Below are 24,213 nucleotides of genomic sequence, written 5' to 3' on the forward strand. Positions count from 1 at the left end.
GGCCGACATATTAACTCCCTTAGTGACTATGAGTAGAAAGTGGCCAAGACCGGCCTGCGCGCAGCGTGATTTTGACCGGCTTTGGACCGATTTCCAGGAACTTGGGCGATATTTTTAAGCAGTAGGGAATCTAAACTAATCCGAAATGACTTTGGTTTTCAGTGAAATGGACAGAGAAAATAATTTTGAACGCTTACTTAGGAGGAATCTGGCCAAAATATTAACTGCCTTAGTGACTATGACTAAAAAGTGTCTAAGACTGGCCTACGCGCAGCGTGATGTTGACCAATTTTGGGCCGATTTCCAGCAACTTGGGCGATATTTCCTAGCCCTAGAGACTTTACATTAATGCGAGAAGACTTTGGGTTTCAGTGAAATGGGCAGAGGAAATATTTTTGAACGCTTACTTAGGAGGAAGCTAGCCGACATTTTAACTCTCCTAGTAACTATGACTAGAGAGTGGCGTGATTTTTACCAACTTTGGGCTGATTTCCAGGAACTTGGGCGATATTTAACAGCCCTAAGGACTCTCAACTAATTCGAGAAGACTTTGTTTTTTGAGCAAAATGGACAGAGCAAATATTTTTAAACGCTTGCTTAGAAGCAATCTGGACGACATATTAACCTTTTGAATAGTAATTAATGGTCGTGCTCTTTGTACCACACTTTGTGACCTAGGCTAGCCCTTTCGACACAATGGTCAGGTTTAGATATCGACGACATTCGGACATCGCAAATCGAAAAACAACGTTATCAGTTTTGGTGCCAAAACGGTGGTACAATGGTCCACAACGCCTATGATTGATCAAGGTCCATTTCTAGGCTTCGCCCGTAATTAACATCCAACTTTTCACGGCAGCCAGAAAGAACATACAATGAAAAAGGTAGCCAGTGTAAAGGGGCCGAGAAAAACAGAAAGGAAAGGGCCAACAAACAAAATTGAGAACGGTTAATGGCAAAAAAAAAGTCCAAATTTTGGCTTATGCGCATGCCCGGAATTGAAGTTTTGCTCAAGTTTGTATCTAATCCTCAAAAAATCTCTCCGTTTAGTTAAAAAAAAAGCTTTTTAGCAAAACTTAGGCTTATTTAGCGTCATGGCAGCTAAAAAACCTGACTAAACGGTTAAAAACGGTATTTTTTGGCGAAAGTTTGCTATTCAAAGGGTTAACTCCCTTCGTGACTACGCCTGGAAAGTGGCCATGACCGGCCTACTTTCAGCGTGATTTTGACCAGGTTTGGGCCGATTTCCAGGGACTTGGGCGATATTTTGCAGCCCTAAGGATTCTAAACTAATTCGAGAAGACGTTGGTTTTCAGTAAAATGGCCAGAGGAAAAATTTTTGAACGCTTACTTAGGAGGAATCTGGCCGACGTATTAACTCCCCTAGTGACTATGACTAGAAAGTGGCCGAGACCGGCCTACGTGCAGCGTGGTTTTGATCAACTTTGGGCCGATTTCCAAAAACTTGGGCGATATTTCCCAGGTGAAGGGACTCTTAATTAATTCGAGAAGACTTTGGTTTTCAGTGAAATGGACAGAGGAACAAAAAATTTTAACGCTTCGTTAGGAGTAATCTGGCCGAGATATTAACTCCCTTAGTGACTATGACTAGTAAGTGGCCGAGACCGGCCTGCGCGCAGCGTGATTTTGATCAACTTTGACCAACATATTTCTCAGCCCTAGGGACTGTAAAATAATTCCATATGACTTTGGTTTTAGTGAAATGAACAGAGGAAAAATATTTGAACGCTTACCAGGAGAAATCCGACCGACATATTAACTCCGCTAGTGACTATTACTAGAAAGTGGCCGAGACCGGTCTGTGTACAGTGTGATTTGAAGCAGCTTTGAGGCGATTTCCCGGAATTTTAGCGTTATTTTCCAGCTTAAGGGACTCTAAACTAATTCGAGAAGACTTTGGTTTTCAAAGAAACGGATAGAGGAAAATTTTTTGAACGCCTACTTAGGAGTAATCTAACCGACATATAAACTCCCTCAGTGACTGTGACCATAAAGTAGCCAAGAACGGCCTACGCGCAGCGTGATTTTGACCAGCTTTGGGCCGATTTACAGGAATTTGGGCGATATTTCCCAGCGATAGGGACTCTAAACTAATTCGAGAAGACTTTAGTTTTCTGTGAAATGGACAGAGGAAATATTTTTGAACGCTTACTTAGGAATAATCTGGCCGACATATTAACTCCGTTAGTGACTATGACTAGAAAGTGGCCATGACCGGACTACGCGCAACGTGATTTTGACCACCTTTGGGCAGATTTCCAGCATTTTGGGCGATATTTCTCAGCCCTAAGGACTCTAAACTAATTCTAAAAAGCTTTGATTTCAGTAAAATGGAGAGAAGAAATATTTTTGAATGCTTAGGAGCAATCTGGCCGGCATATTAACTCAGTGACTATGACTAGTAAGTGGCCGAGACCGGGCTGCGTGCCTGCGACCAGCTTTGGGCTGATTTTCAGGAACTTGGGCGATATTTCCCAGCCCTAAAGACTGCAGAATAATTCGAGAAGAGTTTGGTTTTTAGTGAAATGGACCGAGGAAATATTTTTAAACGCTTACTTAGGAGCAATCTGGCCGAGATATTAACTCCCCTGGTGACTATGACTAGAAAGTGGCCGACACCGGCCTACGTACAGACGGTGATTTTGATCGACTTTGGGCCGATTTCCAGCAACTTGGGTGATATTTCCCAGCTGAAGGGGGTCTAAAGTAATTCGAGAAGACTTTGGTTTATAGTGAAATGGACTAAGAAAAAATTTTTGAACGCTTACTTAGGAGCAATCTGGCCGACATATTAACTGTCTTAGTGAATATGACTAGAAAGTGGCCGACACCAGCCTACAGGCAGCATAATTTTGACCAACTTTGGGCCGATTTCCAGGAACTTGGCCGATATTTCTCAGCCTTAGTTCATCTAAACTAATTCCAGAAGACTTTGGTTTTCAGTGAAATGGACAGAGGAAAAAGTTTTGAACGCTTACTTAGGAGCAATCATCCTGACATATTAACTCCGCTAGTGACCATGACTAGAAAGTGGCCGAAATCGGCCTACGTGCACCGTGATTTTAATCATTTGGGCCGATTTGCAGGAAATTGGGCGATATTTCCAAGCTAAAGGGACTCTAAACTAATTCAAGAAGACTTTGGTTTTAAGTTAAATGGAGAGAAGGGAAGTTTTTTAACACTTACTTAGAAGCAATCCCGCCGACATATTAACTCCTTTAGAAAGTGGCCAAGACCGCCCTACGCGCAGCGTGATTTTGACCAGCTTTAGGCCGATTTCCAGCAATTTGGGCGATATTTAAGAGCCGTAAGGACCCTAACCTAATTTGAGAAGACTTTGGTTTTCAGTGAAATGCACAGAGGAAATATTTTTGAACGCTTACTTAGAAGCAACCTGGCCCACATATTAACTCCATTAGTGACTATGACTAGAAAGTAAGCAAGACCAGCCTATGCGAAGCGTGATGTCGAACAGCTTTAAGTCGATTTCCAGGAACTTGGGCGATATTTCTTAGCCTTAGGGACTGTAAACTAATTGGTAATGACTTTAGTTTTTATTGAAATGGACAGAGAAAAAAATTTTGAACGCTTCCTTAGGAGCAATCTGGGGGACATATTAACTCCATTAGTTACTATGACTAGAAAGTGGCCAAGACCGCCCAACGCGCAGCGTGATTTTGACCACCTTTGAGCCGATTTCCAGAGTATTATGTGATATTTAAGAGCCCTAGGGAGTCTAAACTAATTCCAGAACACTTTAGTTTTCAGTGAAATGGACAGAGGAAATATGTTTGAACGCTTACTTAGGACCAATCTGGCCGACATATTAACTCCCTTAGTGAATATGAGTAGAAAGTGGCCGAGACTGGCCTACGCACAGCGTGATTTTGACCAGCCTTGGGCCTATTTCCAGGAACTTGGGTGATATTTCCCAGACCTAGGGACTCTAAAGTAAATCAAGAAGACTTTGGTTTTTTAGTGAAATGGACAAAGGAAAAATTTATGAACGCTTACTCAGGAGCAATCTCGCCAACATATTAACTCCCTTAGTGACTATGACTAGAAAGTGGGCGAGACCGCTCTACACGCAGAGTGATTTTGAGCAGCTTTGAGCCGATTTCCCGGAACCTGGGCAATATTTCCTAGCTTCAGGGACTCTAGTTTAATTCGAGAAGACTTTGGTTTTCAGTGAAATTGAGAGAGGAAAAATTTTTGAACGCTTACTTAGGAGCAATCTGGCCGACATATTAACTCCGCTAGTGATCATGACTAGAAAGTGGCCGAGATCGGCCTACGTGCAGCGTGATTTGATCATTTGGGCCGATTTGCAGGAACTTGGGCGATATTTCCGAGCTAAAGGGACTCTAAAGTAATTCAAGAAGACTTTGTTTCTCAGTGAAATGGAGAGAGGAAAAGTTTTTTAACGCTTACTTAGAAGCAATCTGACCGACATATTAACTCCCTTAGAAAGTGGCCGAGACCGGTCTACGCGCAGCGTGATTTTGACCAGCTTTAGGCCGATTTCCAGGAACTTGGGCGATATTTAACAGCCCAAGGGACTCTAAACTAATTCGTGAAGACTTTGGTTTCCAGTGAAATGCACAGAGGAAATACTTTTGAACGCTTACTTAGGAGCAGTCTGGCTGACATATTAACTCCATTACTAACTATGGCTAGAAAGTGCGTGATTTTGGCCAGCTTTGGACTGATTTTAAGGAACTTGGGCGATATTTCTTAGCCCTAGGAACTCTAAACTAATTCAAAATGACTTCGGCTTTGATTGAAATGGATAGAGGAAAAATTTTTGAACGCTTCCTTAGAAGCAATCTGGCCGACATATTAACTCCATTAGTGACTATGACTAGAAAGTGGGCGAGACCGGGCTACGCGCAGCGTAATTTTCACCAATTTTCGGCCGATTTTTAGGAACTTGGGCGATATTTCCCAGCTGTAGGGACTCTAAACTAATTTGAGAAGACTTTGGTTTTCAGTGAAATGGATAGAGGAAATATTTTTGAACGCTTACTTAGAAGCAATCTGGCAGACATATTAACTCCCTTAGTGACTATGACTAGCACGTGGCGCTGCGTAATTTTGATCAACTTTGGGGCCGATTTCCAGCAACTTGCGCGATATTTCTCAGCCCTAGAGACTCTACACTAATGCGGGAAGACGTTGGTTTTCAGTAAAATGGGGAGAGGAAAATTTTTGAACCCTTACTTACGAGCAATCTGGCCGAAATATTTACTCCCTTAGTGACTATGATTAGAAAGTGGCCACGACCGGTCAACGCACATAGTGATTTTGAGCATATTTGAGCCGATTTCCCAGAACCTTGCCGATATTTCCCAGCTTAAGAGACTCTAAACTAATTCGAGAAGAGTTTGGTTTTCAGTGAAATGGACAGAGGAAAAATTTTTGAACGCTTCGTTACGAGCAATCTCGCCGACATATTAACTCTCTTAGTGACTATGACTAGAAGGTGGCCGAGACCAGCCTACGTGCAGCGTAATTTTGATTTACTTTAGGCAAATTTGCAAGAACTTGGGCGATATTTCCCAGCTGAAGGGACTGTAAACTAATTCAAGAACACTTTCGTTTTCAGTGAAACGGACAGACGAAAAATTTTATAACTCTTAGTTAGGAGCAGTCTGGCCGACATAATAACTCCCTTAGTAACTATGACTAGAAAGTAGCGGAGACCGCCCAACGCGCGGCGTGATTTTGACCAACTTTGGGCCGATTTCCAGTCTCTTGGGTGATATTCAAGAGCCCTAAGTACTCTAAACTAATTCGAGAAGAGTTTGGTTTTCAGTGAAATGGACAGAGGTAATATTTTTGAACGCTTCGTTACGAGCAATCTCTCCGACATATTAACTCCCTTAGTGACTATGACTAGAAAGTGGCCGAGACCCGTCTACGCGCAGACTCCTTTGACCAGCTTTGGGCCGAATTCCAGCAACATGGCCGATATTTCCCAGCCCAAGGACTCTACTCTAATTCGGAAAGACTTTGGTTTTCAGTAAAAAGGACAGAGGAAATATTTTTGAACGCTTACTTAAGAGTATTTTGGCCGACATATTAACTCCCTTAGTGACTATGACCAGAAAGTGGCCGAGACCAGCCTAAGTGCAGCGTAATTTTTGATCAACTTTAGACCGATTTGCAAGAACTTGGGAAATATTTTCCAGGTGAAAAGACTCTAAACTAATTCAAGAAGACTTTGGTTTTCAGTGAAATGGACAGAGTAAAAATTTCTGAACGCTTACCTAGGAGCAATCTGGCCGACATATTAACTCCCTTAGTGACTATGAGTAGAAAGTGTCTAAGACTGGCCTACGCGCAGCGTGATTTTGACCAACTTTGGGCCGATTTCGAAAAACTTCAGCGACATTTGTCAGCCCAAGGGACTCTAAACTAATTTGAGAAGGCTATGGTTTTCAGTGAAACGAACAGAGGAAAAATTTTTCAACGCTTACTTTGGAGCAATATGGCCGACATATTAACTCCGTCAGTGACTATGACTAGAAAGTGGCCGAGACTGGCCAACGCGGAGCGTGATTTTGACCAGATTTGCGCCGATTTCCAGCAACTTGGAAGATATTTAACAGCCCTAAGGACTCTAAGCTAATTCGAGAAGACTTTGGATTTCAGTGAAATGGACAGAGGAAATATTTTTGAACGCTTACTTAGGAGCAATCTGGCCGACATATTATCTCCCTTGGTGACTATGACTAGAAAGTGGCCGAGACCAGCCTAAGTGCAGCGTAATTTTTGATCAACTTTAGACCGATTTGCAAGAACTTGGGAAATATTTTCCAGGTGAAAAGACTCTAAACTAATTCAAGAAGACTTTGGTTTTCAGTGAAATGGACAGAGTAAAAATTTCTGAACGCTTACCTAGGAGCAATCTGGCCGACATATTAACTCCCTTAGTGACTATGAGTAGAAAGTGTCTAAGACTGGCCTACGCGCAGCGTGATTTTGACCAACTTTGGGCCGATTTCGAAAAACTTCAGCGACATTTGTCAGCCCAAGGGACTCTAAACTAATTTGAGAAGGCTATGGTTTTCAGTGAAACGAACAGAGGAAAAATTTTTCAACGCTTACTTTGGAGCAATATGGCCGACATATTAACTCCGTCAGTGACTATGACTAGAAAGTGGCCGAGACTGGCCAACGCGGAGCGTGATTTTGACCAGATTTGCGCCGATTTCCAGCAACTTGGAAGATATTTAACAGCCCTAAGGACTCTAAGCTAATTCGAGAAGACTTTGGATTTCAGTGAAATGGACAGAGGAAATATTTTTGAACGCTTACTTAGGAGCAATCTGGCCGACATATTATCTCCCTTGGTGACTATGACTAGAAAGTGGCCGAGACCAGCCTAAGTGCAGCGTAATTTTTGATCAACTTTAGACCGATTTGCAAGAACTTGGGAAATATTTTCCAGGTGAAAAGACTCTAAACTAATTCAAGAAGACTTTGGTTTTCAGTGAAATGGACAGAGTAAAAATTTCTGAACGCTTACCTAGGAGCAATCTGGCCGACATATTAACTCCCTTAGTGACTATGAGTAGAAAGTGTCTAAGACTGGCCTACGCGCAGCGTGATTTTGACCAACTTTGGGCCGATTTCGAAAAACTTCAGCGACATTTGTCAGCCCAAGGGACTCTAAACTAATTTGAGAAGGCTATGGTTTTCAGTGAAACGAACAGAGGAAAAATTTTTCAACGCTTACTTTGGAGCAATATGGCCGACATATTAACTCCGTCAGTGACTATGACTAGAAAGTGGCCGAGACTGGCCAACGCGGAGCGTGATTTTGACCAGATTTGCGCCGATTTCCAGCAACTTGGAAGATATTTAACAGCCCTAAGGACTCTAAGCTAATTCGAGAAGACTTTGGATTTCAGTGAAATGGACAGAGGAAATATTTTTGAACGCTTACTTAGGAGCAATCTGGCCGACATATTATCTCCCTTGGTGACTATGACTAGAAAGTGGCCGAGACCAGCCTAAGCGCAGCGTAATTTTGACCAGCTTTGGGCCGATTTCCAGGAAGGTACCCGATATTTTTCAGCCCTAAGGACTCTAAAATAATTCGAAAAGGCTTTGGTTAGAAAGTATCGAAAGTAAACCGTCTCAAACCGTCAGAATCAGCCATAACTTTTCTAACAAACGACCGGCATTGTTCGGGTCTCATGGCAAGTCTGCCGAAGCAAATCTTCCATTTGCATCCTTGGGGTTTTTCTACCACAAAATGCTTCATATCCTTCCAAAAAAGGTTAGAAATGAGCAAAGGAAACAGCACTTTATATGAGTCAAAGTGATCAAAGCGGCCATCAAAGTCATTCCCTGGCGCGAAACACACGTGATAAGAACTAAATTTGACCGGCGGCAAAAGATTATTATGGGCTTTTTGGCCGCGCAATGCTGGAAGTTCAAAAAAATCTCGTCCAAACTCCCTTAGTAACTATGACTAGAAAGTGGCCGAGACCGGTCTACGCGCAGACTGATTTTGACCAGCTTTGGGCCGATTTCCAGCAACATGGGCGATATTTCCCAGCCCCAAAGACTCTACGCTAATTTGAGAAGACTTTGGTTTTCAGTGAAAAGGACAGAGGAAATATTTTTGAACGCTTACTTAGGAGTATTCCGGGCGACATATTAACTACCGTAGTGACTATGACTAGAAAGTAGCCGAGACCAGCCTACGTGCCGCGTAATTTTCATCAACCTTACGCCGATTTGCAAGAACTTGAGAAATATTTCCCACCTGAAAGGACTCTAAACTAATCCAAGAAGACTTTCGTTTTCAGTGAAGTGCACACAGGAAAATTTTTTCAACGCTTACTTAGGAGCAATCTGGCCGACATTTTAACTCCCTTAGTGACTATGACTAGAGAGTGGCCGGGACCGCCCTGCGCGCAGCGTGATTTTGACCAGTTTTGGGCAAATTTGCAGCAACTTGGACGATATTTAAGAGCCCTAGGGACTCTGAACTAGTTGCAGAAGACTTTGGTTTTCAGTGAAATAAACAGAGGAAATATTTTTGAACGCTTTTTCGGGAGCAATCTGACCGACATATTAACTGCCTTAGTGACTATGACTAGGAAGTGGTCGAGACCGCCCTACCCGCAGCGTGATTTGAGCAGCTTTAGACTGATTTTCAGGAACTTGGCAGATATTTCTCAGCCCTGGGGACTGTAAAGTAATTCGCAAGGACTTTGGTTTTTAGTGAAATGGACAAAAGAAAAATCTTTGACCGCTCACTTAGGACCATTCTGGCCGACATATTAACTCCCTTAGTGACTATGACTAGAAAGTGGCCGAGACCGGTCTACGCGCAGACTGATTTTGACCAGCTTTGAGCCGATTTCCAGCAACTTGGGCGATATTTCCCAGCCCTAGGGACTGTAAAGGAATTCCGGAAGACTTTGGTTTTAAGTGAAATGAAGAGAAGAAAAATTTTTGAACGCTTACTTAGGAGCAATCTAGCCGACATATTAACTCCCTTAGCGACTATGACTAGAAAGTACCCGAGACCAGCCTGCGCGCAGCGTTATTTTGACTAGCTTTAGGCCGATTTTCAGCAACTTGGGCGATATTTAATAGTGATAGGGACTCTAAACTAATTCTAGAAGACTTTGGTTTTCAGTGAAATGGACAGAGGAAAAATTTTTTAACGCTTACTTCTGCCCAATCTGGCCGACATATTAATTCCCTTAGTGACTATGACTAGAAAGTGGCCGAGACCGGCCAAAGCGCAGCGTCATTTTGACCACCTTTGGGCCAATTTCCAGGAACTTAGGCGATATTTGTCAGCCCTAGGGACTCTAAACTAATTCTAGAATGCTTTGGTTTTCAGTGAAACGAACAGAGGAAAAATTTTTGAACGCTTACTTAGGAGCAATCTGGTCGACATATTAATTCCCTTAGTGACTATGACTAGAAAGTGGGGGAGACCGGCCAACCCGCAGCGTGATTTTGACCAGCTTTGGGCCAATTTCCAGGAACTTAGGCGATATTAGTGAGCCCTAGTGTCACTAAACTGATTCCGGAAGACTTTGGTTTTGAGTGAAATGGACAGGGGAAAAATTTTTGAACGCTTACTTAGGAGCAATCTCGGCGACATATTAACTCCCTTAGTGACTATGACTAGAAACGGGCCATGACCGGCCCACGTGCAGAGTAATTTTGATAACTTTAGGCCGATTTGCAGAAACTTGGGCGATATTTCCCAGCTGAAGGGACTCTAAACTAATTCAAGAAGACTTAAATTTTCAGTGAAATGGAGAGAGGAAAAAGTTTTGAGCCCTTACTTAGGAGTATTCTGGCCGACATATTAACTCCCTTAGCGACTATGACTAGAAAATGGCCGAGAGCGCACTACGCACAGGGTCATTTTGACCAACTTTGGGCCGCTTTCAAGACTCTTAGGTGATATTGAAAAGCCCTAAGGACACTGAACTAACTCGAGAAGAGTTTGGATTTCAGTGAAATGGACAGAGGAAATATTTTGGAAGGGTTACTTAGGAGCAATCTGGTCGACATATTAACTCCCTTAGTGGCTATGACTAGAAAGTTTCCGCGACCGGCCTACGCACAGGGTGATTTTGACCGGCTATGCGCCAATTTCGAAGAACTTGGGCGATATTTCCTAGCTTAAGGGACTCTAACCTAAATGCACAAGATTTTGGTGTTCAGTGAAATGGAGAGAGAAATATTTTTTGAACGCTTACTTAGGAGCAATCTGGCAGACATATTAACACATTTAGTGACTATGACTAGAGAGTGGCCGAGACCAGCCTACGCACATTGTGATCTTGACCAGCTTTGGGCTGATTTCCAGCAACTTGGGTGATATTTCCCACCCCTAGGGATTCTACACTAACTCAAGAAGACTTTGGTTTTATGTGAAATGGACAGAGGAAATATTTTTGAACGCTTACTTAGGAGTATTCTGGCCGACATATTAACTCCCCTAGTAACTATGACTAGAAAGTTGCCGAGACCTGCCTACGTGCAGGGTGATTTTGATTAACTTTAGGCTGATTTGGAGGAACTTGGGCAATATTTCCTAGTTGAAAGGACTCTAAACTAATTCAAGAAGCCTTTGGTTTTCAGCGAAATGGACAGAGAAAAAATTTTTGAACGCTTACTTAGGAGCAATCTGGCCGACATATCCACTCCCTTAGTGACTATGACTAGAAAGTGGCCGAGACCAGCCTACGCCCAGCGTGATTTTGACCAGCTTTGGGTCGATTTTCAGCAACTTGGACGATATTTAAAAGTGATAGGGACTCTTAACTAATTCCAGAAGACTTTGGTTTTCAGTGAAATGCACAGAGGAAATATTTTTGAACGCTTACTTAGGAACAATCATGCCGACATATTAACTCCCTTAGTGACTATGGCTAGAAAGTGGCCATGACTGGCCTACGTGCAGCGTGACTTTGACCAGCTTTACGCCGATTTCCAGCAACTTGGGCAATATTTTCCAGCCTTAAGGACTCTAAACTAATTCGAGAACAGTTTGGTTTCCAGTTAAACGGACAGAGGAAATATTTTTTAACGATTACTTAGGAGCAATCTGGCCGAAATATTAACTCCCTTAGCGACTATTACTAGAAAGTGGCCGAGACCGCGCTACGCGCAGCGTGATTTTGACCAGTCCGTAGGGACTGTAAACTAATGCCAAATGACTTTGGTTTTGATTGAAATGGAGAGAGGAAAATTTTTTGATCGCTTACTTAGGAGCCATCTGGCCGACATATTAACTCCGTTAGTGACTATGGCTAGAAAGTGGCGGAGACCGGCCTCCGTTCAGCGTGATTTTTACCAGCTTTGAGCTGATATGAAGGAGCTTGGGCGATATTTCCCAGCCCTAGACACTCTACACTAATGCCAGAAGACTCTGGTTTTCATTGAAATGGCCAGAGGAAATATCTTTTAATCTGGCCGAGGTATGAACTCACCTAGTAACTATGACTAGAAAGTGGGCAAGACCTTCCTACGTGCAGCGTAATGTTGATCAACTTTGGGCCGTTTTAAAGGAACTTGGCCGATATTGCCCAGCTGAAGGGACTCTAAACTAATTTAAGAAGACTTTGGTTTTCAGTTAAATGGAGAAAGGAAACATTCTTTTACTCTTAGTTAGGAGCAATCTGGCCAACATATTACCTCGTTTAGTGACTATGACTAGAAAGTGGTGGAGACCGGCCTACCCGGAGCCTGATTTTGACCGTCTTTGGGCTGATTTCCAGGAACTTGGGCGATATTTCCCAGCCTTAAGGACTGTAAGCTAATTCGAGAAGACTTTGGTTTTATGTGAAATGAAAGAAGGAAATATCTTTAAACGCTTACTTAGGAGCAATCTGGCCGACATATTAACTCCCTTAGTGACTATGACTAGAAAGTGGCCTACAGCGCAGCGTCATTTTGACCAATTTTGGGCCAATTTCCAGGAAATTAGGCGATATTTCTTAGCCCTAGTGACTCTGAACTAATTTGAGAAGACTTTAGTTTTCAGTAAAATGGACAGAGCAAAAATTTTGGAACGCTTACGTAGGAGCAATCTGGCCGACATATGAACTTCCTCAGCGACTATGACTAGAAAGTGGCCGAGACCGGCCTACGCGCTTACCAGCCTATTTCCAGGAATTTGGGTGATATTTCCCGGACCTAGGGACTCTAAAGTAATTGGAGAAGACTTTGGTTTTCAGTGAAGTGGACAGAGGAAAAATGTTTGAACGCTTACTTAGGAGCAATGTGACCGAAATATTAACTGCCCTAGTGACTATGACCAGTGAGTGATTTTGAGCAGCTTTGAGGAAATTTCCCGGAACATGGGCGATATATCCTAGCTTAAGGGACTCTGAGCTAATTCCAGAACACTTTGGTTTTCAGTGAAATGGACAGAGGAAAAATTTTTAAACGCTTACTTAGGAGCAATCTGGCAGGCATACTAACTCCCTTGGTGACTATGACGAAAAATTGGCCGAGACCGGTCTACGCGCAGACTGATTTTGACCATTTTTGGACCAATATCCAGGAACTTGAGCGATATTTCCTAGCGCCAAGGACTCTACACTAATTTGAGAAGACTTTGGTTTTCAGTGAAATGGAGAGGGGAAATATTTTTGAACGCTTATTTAGGAGCAATCTCGCCGACATATTAACTTCCTCAGCGACTATGACTAGAAAATGGCCGACCCGGCCTACGTGCAGCGTAATTTTTGATCAACTCTAGGCCGATTTCCAAGAACTTGGGAAATATTTCCCAGCTGAAAGGACTCTAAACTAATTCAAGAAGACTCTCGTTTTCAGTGAAATGGAGAGAGGAAAAGTTTTTGAACGCATACTTAGGAGCAATCTGGCCGACATATTAACTCCTTTAGTGACTATGACTAGAAAATGGTCGAGACCGGCCTACGCGCAGCGTGATTTTGACCAGCTTTGGGCCGATTTCCAGGAACGCAGGCGATATTTCTCATCCCTAAGGACTCTAAACTAATTCGAGAAGGCTTTGGTCTTCAGTAAAACGAACAGAGGAAAAAGTTTTGAACGCTTACTTACGAGCAATGTGGCCGACATATTAACTCCCTTAGTGACTATGACTAGAAAGTGGCCTAGGCCGCCCTACACGCAACGTGATTTTGACCAATTTTGGGCCGATTTCCAGGAACTTGGGCGATATTTCTTAGCCCTAGTGACTCTAAAGTAGTTTGAGAAGACTTTAGTTTTCAGTGAAATGGACAGAGGAAATATTTTTGAACGCTTACCTACGAGCAATCTCGCCGATATATTAACTTCCTCAGCGACTATGACTAGAAAGTGGCCGAGACTGGCCTTCGTGCAGCGTAAATTTGATCAACTTTAGGCCGGTTTGCAGGAACTTGGGCGATATTTCCCAGCTGAAGGGACTCTAAACTAATTGGAGAAGACTTTGGTTTTCAGTGAAATGGAGAGAGGCAAAATTTTTGAACACTTACTCAGGAGCAATCTGGCCAACATATTAACTCCGTTGGTGACTATGACTAGAAAGTGACCGAGGGCGGTCTAAGGGCAGGGTGATTTTGACGAACTTTGGGCCGATTTCCAGGAACGTGGGCCATATTTCCCAGCCCTACGGATTCTAAACTAATTCGAATAGACTTTGGTTTTCAGTTAAATGGACAGAGGAAATAATTTTGAACGGTTACTTAGAAGCAATCTCGCCGACAAATTAACTTCGTTAGGCCTGTGATTAGAAAGTGGCCGAGACCGGCCTATGCGCAGCGTGATTTTGACCAGCTTTGGACTAGTTTTGAGAAACTTGGCCGATATTTATTTAGCCCTAGGGACTGTAAACTGATTCGAATTGACTTTGGGTTTTGTTGAAATCGAACGAGGAAAAAGTTTTGAACGCTTACTTAGGAGCAATCTGGCCGACATATCAACTCCGTTGATCACTATGACTAGAAAGTTGCCGAGACCGGTCTACGCACAGAGTGATTTTGCGCAGCTTTGAGCCGATTTCCCGGAATTTGGGCATCTTTTTCCAGCTTAAGGAATTCTAAACTAATTCGAAAAGACTTTCGTTTTCAGAGAAACGGAGAGAGGAAAAATTTTTGAACGCTTACGACATATCAACTCCCGTAGTGACTATGACTAGAAAATGGCCAAGACCGGCCTACGCGCAGTGTGATTTTGAAATGGACAGAGGAAATATTTTTGAACGCTTACTTAGGAATAATCTGGCCGACATATTAACTCCTTTAGTGACTATGACTAGAAAGTGGCCCCGACCGGGCTGCGTGCAGCGTGATTTTGACTAGCTTTGGGCTGATTTCAAGCAACTTGGGCGATATTTTCTAGCTTATCGGACTCTAAACTAACTCGAGAAGACTTTGGTTTATAGTGAAATGGACAGAGGAAAATTTTTTGAACGCTTACTTAGGAGCAATCTGGCCGACATATTAACTCCGCTAGTGACTATGACTAGAAAGTGGCCGACACCGGCCTATGTGCAGCGTGATTTTGATCAACTTTGGGCCGATTTCCAGCAACTTGGGCGATATTTCTAGCTTATCGGACTCTAAACTAACTCGAGAAGACTTTGGTTTATAGTGAAATGGACAGAGGAAAATTTTTTGAACGCTTACTTTGGAGCAATCTGGCCGACATATTAACTCCGCTAGTGACTATGACTAGAAAGTGGCCGAGACTGGCCTACGCGCAGCGTGACTTTGACCAGCTTTGGGCCGATTTCCAGGAACTTGGGCGATATTTCCCAGCCCCAGGGACTCGAAACTAATTCGAGAAGTCTTTGGTTTTGAGTGAAACGAACAGAGGAAATATTTTTTAACGCTTACTTAGGAGCAATCTTGCGGACATATTAACTCCCTCAGTGACTATAACTAGAAAGTGGCGGAGACCGCTCTACACGCAGAGTGATTTTTAGCATCTTTGGGCTGGTTTCCCGGAACTTGGGCGATATTTCCCAGCTTCAGGGACTCGAAACTAATTCGACAAGACTTTGGTTTTCAGTCAAATTGATAGAGGAAAAAGATTTAAACGCTTACTTAGGAGTAATCTTGCCGAGATATCAACTCTCTTAGTGTCTATGACTAGAAAGAGGCCAATACCGGCCTACGGCCAGCGTAATTTTGACCACCTTTGGGCGGATTGGCAGGAACGTGGTCGATATGTCCCAGCTGTAGGGAGTCTAAACTAATTGAAGAAGACTTTGGTTTTCATTGAAATGGATAGAGGAAAAATTTTTGAACGCTTACTTGGGACCAATCTGGCCGACATATTAACTCCCTTAGTGACTATGACTAGGAAGTGACCGGGACCGGTCTACGCGCAGACTGATTTTCACCAGCTTTGGACCGATTTCCAGGAACTTGGGCGATATTTCCCAGCCTCAAAGACTCTACACTAATTCGAGAAGACTTTGGTTTTCAGTGAAATGGACGGAGGAAATATTTTTGAACGCTTACTTAGGAGTATTCTGGCCGACATATTAACTCCCTTAGTGACTATGACTAGAAAGTGGCCGAGACTGGTCTGCGTGCAGCGTAATTTTGATCAACTTTAGGCCGATTTGCGAGAACTTGGGAAATATTTCCCAGGTGAAAAAACTCTAAACTAATTCAAGAAAACTTTCGTTCTCAGTGAAATGGACAGAGGAAAAATATTTGAACGCTTACTTAGGAGCAATCTGGTCGAGATATTAACTCCCTTAGTGACTATGACTAGAAAGTGGCCGAGATCGCCCTACATGCAGCGTAACTTTTACCAGCTTTGGGCCGACTTGCAGGAACTTACACGATATTTCCCAGCCCTAGGGACTCTAAACTAATTCCAGAAGACTTTGGATTTCAGTGAAATGGACAGAGGGAAAGTTTTTGAACGCTTACTTCAGTAGGAGTAATCTGGCCGACATACTTACACCCTTAGTGACTATGACTAGAAAGTGGCCGCGACCGGTCTACACGCAGAGTGATTTTGAGCAGCTTTGAGCCGATTTCCCGAAACTTGGGCGATATTTCCCAGCTGAAGGGACTCTAAACTAATTGGAAAAGACTTTGGATTTCAGTGTAATGGACAGAGAAAAACTTTTTGAACGCTTACTTAGGAGCAATCTGAGAGACATATTAACTCATTTAGTGACTATGACTAGAAAAAGTCCAAGACCGGCCTATGCGCAGTGTGATCTTGACCAGCTTTGGGCCAATTTCCAGCAACTTGGGCGATATTTCCCAGCCCTAGGGACTCTGCACTAACTCGAGAAGACTTTGGTTTTAAGTGAAATGGACAGAGGAAATATTTTTTAACGCTTATTTAGGAGTATTCTGGCCGACATATTAACTCCCCTAGTAACTATGACTAGAAAGTGGCCGAGACCGGCCCACGTGCAGCGTGATTTTGATTTAGTTTAGGCCGATTTGCAAGAAGTTGGGCAATATTTTCCAGCTGAAAGGACTTTAAACTAATTCAAAAAGACTTTGGTTTTCAGTGAAATGGAGAGAGGAAAAATTTTTTAACGCTTACTTAGGACCAATCTTACCGACATATTAAGTCCCTTAGTGACTATGACTAGGAAGTGACCGGGACCGGTCTACGCGCTGAGTGATTTTTAGCAGGTTTGGGCCGATTTCCAGGAATTTGGGAGATATTTCCCAGCTCTAGGGACTCTAAACTAATTGGAAAAGACTTTGGTTTTTAGTGAAATGGACAGAGGAAAATTTTTGAACGCTTACTTAGGAGCACTCAAGGATTACATGTATTTGCTCGTAAAATCGTAAAAGGAAACGAAATAGCGTTTGGAGGACGCGGCTGGAATTCACTGTCAACCCAAACAGGTATTTCCCCCGGTTACTTTTAGAAGTTTCGTTGCAAAACGTTTTTGTTTTCAGTTCTAAACCCATTTTATAATTAAAACCACTAAGCTCCATCAAACCAAGAATGATATCCGCTAAAACGTACGACGATCTTGTATCGGAATATTCCCCTCAACACGTCCGCCTGTCAGCTCGGCTGAATGTGGGATTTATATTAACAAAGAAAACATCACCGTGTTGGTGTATGGACATCTAAACTAATTTTTTTACAATTTTGTTTCTCTGTTTTTTCCTTACTTTATTTTCGATTGAGTAAATATAGAAAACAATTAAAACAGTGTTTTCCCACGTTTCTGAACACTTTGAAATGTAACAAAAATACTCCGCTGTGCTGCACATTTTCAACCGTCGTTCTCGGTGTTTGGAAAAGTGATCAAACACAGTCTCTAGTATTTGATATATTACATACCCTTCCGTTTCTGTTTCTGGTGTGGTTACTGGATCGAGCACGGTTTTCATTTGAGTTTGCAGGTAATCCTCTCCATTAATCATAACGTCCACCTGGTATACATCATTAAGGTTGGTGTTCGGCGTGTAAATTTTGACGGAGTACGTAACTGTTGAAACAGCCAAATAATTATGAAGGGAGCCTGGATTGAAACAAGATAGGATCACATACACCTCTCCTATTTGTATTTTCTATTATCTAATTCGTGCTGTTTAAATCCCGTGCACAGTCAACGAGTGAAAACTGTCAATTTCCCAAAACGTCATCCAACTAATCAAGCTGCAAGCTGCAGACGCGATGCATTTGTCATCATTTGTCCTGTTTTAACGCTCAAACATTATAATCGGTCAATTGCAAAGTGTTTTTGCTTGGTTGGGTGACCTTGGTTGGACTAATCACGCTGTAAAACAATTCATCTTTAAAACTGAGGTTCAAAGTGATAATCGTGATGTTGTACAGCATGTGTTCCGCCATTAAATTGCTTTAAGTTAATTAAACACTGCAAAAAGCAATACACAGATGTTTTGAATTTAGTTGGTCAATAATTGTATTTTCTAAGTACTATCATTAGTTTCTTTACTTTTTTCGTTGCTTTTCTTTATGGCAATTATTTAAATATTGCTGTTCATTCTCATTCTACTTACGGTAAGGTCGAAGCCATGCTCTAGCTGCAAAGCGTAATGAGAAATCATTAGTAATGTATCGCTTTCAAGTGCCATACCATGGGATATACCACGAGTCCCTTGAAATATGACTTAATTAATTAAAGAAAAGTCTTTCCTACTTTGTGGTAGTATCTTAATACTAGGTTTGGGCATACACAGAAAGAAGACTTTGTAAAGGAAAAAAAACGCAGCTTAATTAGTCATTTAATTAGTCATTTCCTTCCCGTTCTTCTTCCGTGTTCTTGTGTGTGTGTGTTTTTAGCCTATTACTGACCTATGCGTGCGCTAGAAAGTTTTAACCTTAACAAGGTCAAGCTTTTATTCCATTTTCAGATTGCAAATTCGTAGGATTAATACCTGTCTCTCTGTCCCAGTACATCCTTTCGTGCTTTTACTACGTTATCTGCTTATTATGAAAACCTATTCCTTCTTGAGCTCGGTTGTTACGTGTTTAGCAACTCTGCTAGCTTAAATTAAAGTTAAACATCAACGTTCGAGTTTCAAAGGGTAAACATGGTCATTCCAATTCTAAAGAAAATTCAAGTTTTTTTACAATTCAAGAGTTCTGCGTTAGGACTTACCAGAGAACCATGGCCACTCCCCGTCAACGCCCACCCATTGTGGAATCGCTTGGTCGAACACTGCCGTAAAAGTCTCTTTTCCCTTGGTAACCTTCACCTGATACACAAACAAAACAAACATTCCAACTTACTTACATTAAGATTTCAAAAGACAGGTCAACGTGCGCTGAATTTGTATTATTTATCTGTTTTCTTTGTGGCTTTTTGTCCTCTTTAGTTTTATAGAATGTTTCACCGCTAGCTGCTTTCCTGTAACGTTAGGATGTTTATTCACACGACCCCGCAAGCTATGTATAGTCAGTCAGTCAGTCAGTCATTCAGTCAGTCAGTCATTAACGTTTACTATATGGCTAGCTAATGATGAACCGAATCCTACGCGGTGATTGGCTACCCGAGCGGGCAAGATGGCGCTATCTTGCCCGCTCGGGATTGCTCGTTGTGTCCCGCAAGAAAATGGCGTTCTTTTTCCATACAATAAATCCTTTATTGACCAAGCTTGCTCGGTCAAGATGGCTGGATATTGGTCTCATTTGTTTTTGCGTGTTTATGGACCTCAACTCTGTCACAGTCTATAAACACGCAAAAAAAAGCTTGGCCGATATCAAGCCATAATGAACTGGCGCTTGGTCAATGACCCATATATACCGAAACGTACTTCAGGTTATTTATGTGGCGTACATAATAATATACGTGAATACATGGAAACAATACTTGGTTATGAAGGAGTGCATTGCCGACTCAACATATTGCAAGTATTATATGTAGTGTCTACAATGAAACTAAATAATAACAAAAAAAAAATACCTGTGCTAAATTACGTTAAAGCTTTTACAGGAAATACTATCACGTTACCTCTTTAAGGTTCCACCCAGCTCTGAAAGGTGAAGCAGACTGAAACCTTTTTGTTTGTATATTAACCCTCTCCACAGTGCCCACATCAAGATCATAGAACGCTGATACAATCACGTGTAGGTTGCTAAAAAAATAAAACAATTGACAATAGACCTAAACTCAAATGATTTAAAATTATTCTGTCTGCCGGAAGTTCAGGGTTCTGTCCTATATAAGCAGTCTCAGTTGAAGACATTCCTGGTTGATCGGATCCAGAGGGCTGAAATAGGGTAACCATTTTTGCGTCAGGGCTGAAATAGGAACTAGAAAATCACATGCTCTGGCCTGAATTAGGGTAAGGGTTTCAAAAAACGCACCGCACATCCCCACCTGCGATCGCGGAGTCCCCCCGGATTTGTCTGCTACTACTTGGAACAATTAGTTCTCTTCTGAGAGGAAAGTATTGGCTAAAAATTCACGTAATTAGGGTTGCAGCAGCGTGTACCTGTCCTTGAACGTTTTCAATCCTTTCTATAGCAAGTTTTTCCTAACTAATATTTTTTCAACTTGATGTCCTAAAAGCTGCTAGAATGATTTTAGCACTAGCTTCTGTAAAATATGAGATTCAAAGCCATGAATTTTAACCACGAAAAGGTATGACGAGCATTCCCGTCACTTTTACTCGACCCTCCCTCTCCCCTACCCCCCGGACCCAGAACACGAAGGAACACAAAAAGAACGTATCCTACTTTTCCCTGTCTTGTGTTGTCTCGAACAAGCTTTGATTGGCAGTTTTCTGTTTGCCTTGTCCTTCAATCCTAACAGTCAATCCGTAGTCACTCCTCGCATGTGAGTCCCGAGTGTAAACTTTGACCGTGTACTTAACTATTGGAATAAACAAAGTATTTATGAATTAAGCACTCAATGAAACAACCTAGGGTCCGCATATAACCCTTTCATCTTGGCATAATTTAACTGGAGGGTTAAATTAAGCCTATTATTAATTATCCTTAATTGTGGACTTCCAAACGCGATACAACTGTGTTACTTTTTATTCATTTTTGAAAAGGTGAGCAAAGACAAACAATCTAAAAAGGTGATCTGAGCTAGCAGCCTATGAGGGAACGGTTACACTGTATGTATAAAGGTATATTTACTGCTTTGTGTAAATCTGAAATTGGGTATAGTTTTATAGCGAACGGAAATGGCTGAGGGCCGGCTTAGGAAAACAGGAAAAACCACAGGGGTGTATATGTCTTAAAACTTGTTGACCCATGTCAGTTTACAACTTAAAAATGCAACTGCAGAGTATTATTTGCGGCTAATTAATTCTGTCCTAAAGACACTGCCAGGGAATCTGAGAATATTTTGCCCTAACATTGGGTCCGGATTTGGAATCGTGGGCGGCACATCCCCAAAGTACCAAGGATTTTCCCTAATTTGCTACCACCCCCCTCCAATCCCATGGCCAACATAGAAGAGAGATTGCTCATGCGGGCCATTATAGTTTATCTGTCAACTATATAGAGGCTATGGAAAGATAAAGTTCCTTGTCAAATTCTTACCAAGGCAGTCGACCATTCGTTTCACGCGAAATGCTAGGAGATCTGCGATGCTGTTAAAACTGGCGTCTATGACCTCATATGGATAGGACACGATACCTTCCAGCTCTTGTATGCGTGACGCTTTCTCAGTGTTGGGGATAAGGACACCAAAAATTTCGATGAGGTTGTATTGCAACGACCCTGCTGTTTGTTTGAGTATGGAAGTGTCCATAATGTCACCATTCTCATTCTGCGCGTTCCCGTCTGAGAATATGACTAGAACCTTGAACATTGCAGACGATTTGTTGAATAACGATAAAAAATAGCACTGACATTGTGAACAACAGACATTAAACTTTGAGACCTGTGTTTCTGTTTTTGCTACAACATAACTGAGGTCTGATTTTTATAACTTTTTTTCCCCAAATCTTCTATCTTCTTGATACCAATTTTGACAAAAGTCAGAGATAATTTGAACTTGAAACTTGGATAACTTAAGTTTGGACCCAAACGGAAAATAGCCAAAAGTAAAACCCACCTTTGCCGTATCCCTTGTTTGTCTGTCGTCAGGACGCTTATCAAACTGTTTCATGATCATTTTACTCAAGGCGAGGTTTAACAGGTTAAGGCCTTTTCCTGCGTGTTGATATTCGTTGTCTATGTAACTGATTGCTTGCTTGGTTCTTCCAAAACAACTTATTCGTCGCGAGGTCGCGTACGTTGCCACGGCAACTTTGGTGTCAGTTGAACCACTGCTTAGTTGAGTCAGCATTCTTTTTACTACGGTTTTTATGTTTTCTGCTGTCGCTGAGGAAATACCTTGACTATCTTGAATCAGAATAATCACATCCGCCTTGGCCTTGCAATGGTAGATGCCTGTAATTAGACAACATTATCTCCGTTTTGTTTTGTATTTACAGATCTGGTGGATAATCACAAGACTCCTAGAAGCCCAGTAAGTGCTCTTTTTCAAAGCCATTCCTAAGGAAAATTTATTGTCATTTAGTTAGTTCAGAATTATTTCATGTGCTATAACTTTCTCATGATCAGTAACATCAGATTAATTTTAACATGAATGATTAACATCATTCTTATAATCGACTGTATATATTTGGGCGCATGCAAAAATTTTACTTTTCAACTTGAAAATGACCGTCGAGCGGTCGAAACGTCGTTGTTTTTTAACGTTAACTTTTTTAGTGAAATTGTAACGATCACTTTTGAAAATATATGTTGACCCGCACATGAAACGTCAAGTTCTGTATTAAAATACTTTGGAATACAATGTTTTTGTTATATTCTTAATCAAGTTAATTTTGAAGTGGAATGTGCTGCCCAGTTTTCTAAATCTTGACCAATTACAGGGCGAATTGTGTCGTTATCCAATTCCTGACAGTTTCTTAAGTACAAAATCGCGCCAAATAGTATTTATTTTCCTATTTGTGTTAACTTTGAACTCTTATAACCAAGGGAGGTGTGTAGAACCAAGTTGGGTTTCCATTACATCGTATCCAGCGCCCTTTGAAATAACAATGAGAACTGAAGGCGTAAACACCTTAATTTATAGACACAAAGTTATCAACACTCCGAAAACTGGGACTGAATTAGGATTGTAAGGGCCCATTCACCGATTTATGTGTTGGTTGCTAAAGAAGTGAAATTTCACATCAGCTTAATTGCGTCAGCCAGAGTGCGGGAAATTCAAACAGTTCAATAGTTGGCAAAATCGGTTACACTTTACATGTTTTTTCTTTGTGTTTCACAAAATGCAAAGTCAAAAAGAAAAGGCAAAAACAAAATAACAGAAAAACAGCCCCAAAAGAAAAAAAGAAAAAAACTATCCGGCTTCTTTATGATTTCATCGAAGTGCCGCTGGTTGCGTACACTGCGCAAGCCCCAACAGAGTAACTTCCATTAGATATCGGGGACACTTCTGCTTTATTGCAATACCAGAAGAAATGTAGTTTTTCATTAAATAGAGCTTTTTTCGACGAGCTACGATTTAAACCAAGGGCTGAAACATAGATATGTTTTCCTATTTATGAAATAATTCCTTTTTCAGAATACAAAAATGTCAAAATCTGACCTTTTATAACTGAAAAAAATTGTTTGCATTTAAATTAAAATATTAAATCAATGAAAGAACTTTTTGGAATTAGTCAGGTGAATATGGGCGTCGTTTTTTTTAGTGAAATCCGTTTATAAAAATTTGTTGATTCGGATCGTTACAATGTTTTGAAAACTATTCATCGTAAATATTAGAGGTCCGGACCTAGACTGGCAAAAATGATCTTCAGCAGTACGTTAACCTGTCTTAACATCATGAGGTGAAACAGCTAATAAAGCAACAACTTCTCACTACTGATATTGACATTAAGAGAAGGCTTTAGCTCTTGAATAAACAGAGTCTCTTTAATTTGGCAATGAAAGTCAATTTTGCCGGACGCTAAAATGTCAAAATGATCCCATTTTATGTTGTGACCAGTGTTTTTCACATGATCAGCAATGGCTGATGCATGGTGACATTTAGCCAAGGCCTTGAAACGTTGTTTTTCTGTTCTGTTAACCGTGTGCTGGTTGGTGGAAATTGGCTGAAGTATGCCAACGAGGTAGGAAGCAAGATTGTTATTGTAGGTGTAGTAATTGTAATTGTTGGAATACAATGTTTATCACCGCTATTTGTGTTATATTCTTAATCAAGCTACGATGGCCTAAGAGCAAGAGTTTATC

At 41.5% G+C, this 24,213-nt stretch overlaps 1 protein-coding gene across 1 annotated transcript in view; it reads right to left on the reverse strand.

Annotated features, from left to right (window-relative positions):
- The window catches only part of LOC110062758 (collagen alpha-3(VI) chain-like), a 41,704-nt gene that overhangs the window by 10,938 nt on the left and 6,553 nt on the right, over positions 1–24,213 (reverse strand). The window contains exons 5-11 of the mRNA XM_089286103.1: positions 22,022–22,359; positions 21,505–21,766; positions 20,689–20,824; positions 19,961–20,084; positions 19,109–19,205; positions 18,507–18,530; positions 17,824–17,971 (exon numbers count right to left, since the gene is read on the reverse strand). Coding sequence (XP_089142229.1) covers positions 17,824–17,971; positions 18,507–18,530; positions 19,109–19,205; positions 19,961–20,084; positions 20,689–20,824; positions 21,505–21,766; positions 22,022–22,359 — 1,129 coding nt within the window. The remainder of the gene's footprint in view (positions 1–17,823; positions 17,972–18,506; positions 18,531–19,108; positions 19,206–19,960; positions 20,085–20,688; positions 20,825–21,504; positions 21,767–22,021; positions 22,360–24,213) is intronic.

The sequence above is a fragment of the Orbicella faveolata genome, unplaced genomic scaffold, assembly GCF_042242905.1.
Source record: "Orbicella faveolata isolate gen_17 unplaced genomic scaffold, um_ofav_v1 contig_14, whole genome shotgun sequence".
In the NCBI taxonomy this organism is placed as follows: Eukaryota; Metazoa; Cnidaria; class Anthozoa; order Scleractinia; family Merulinidae; genus Orbicella; species Orbicella faveolata.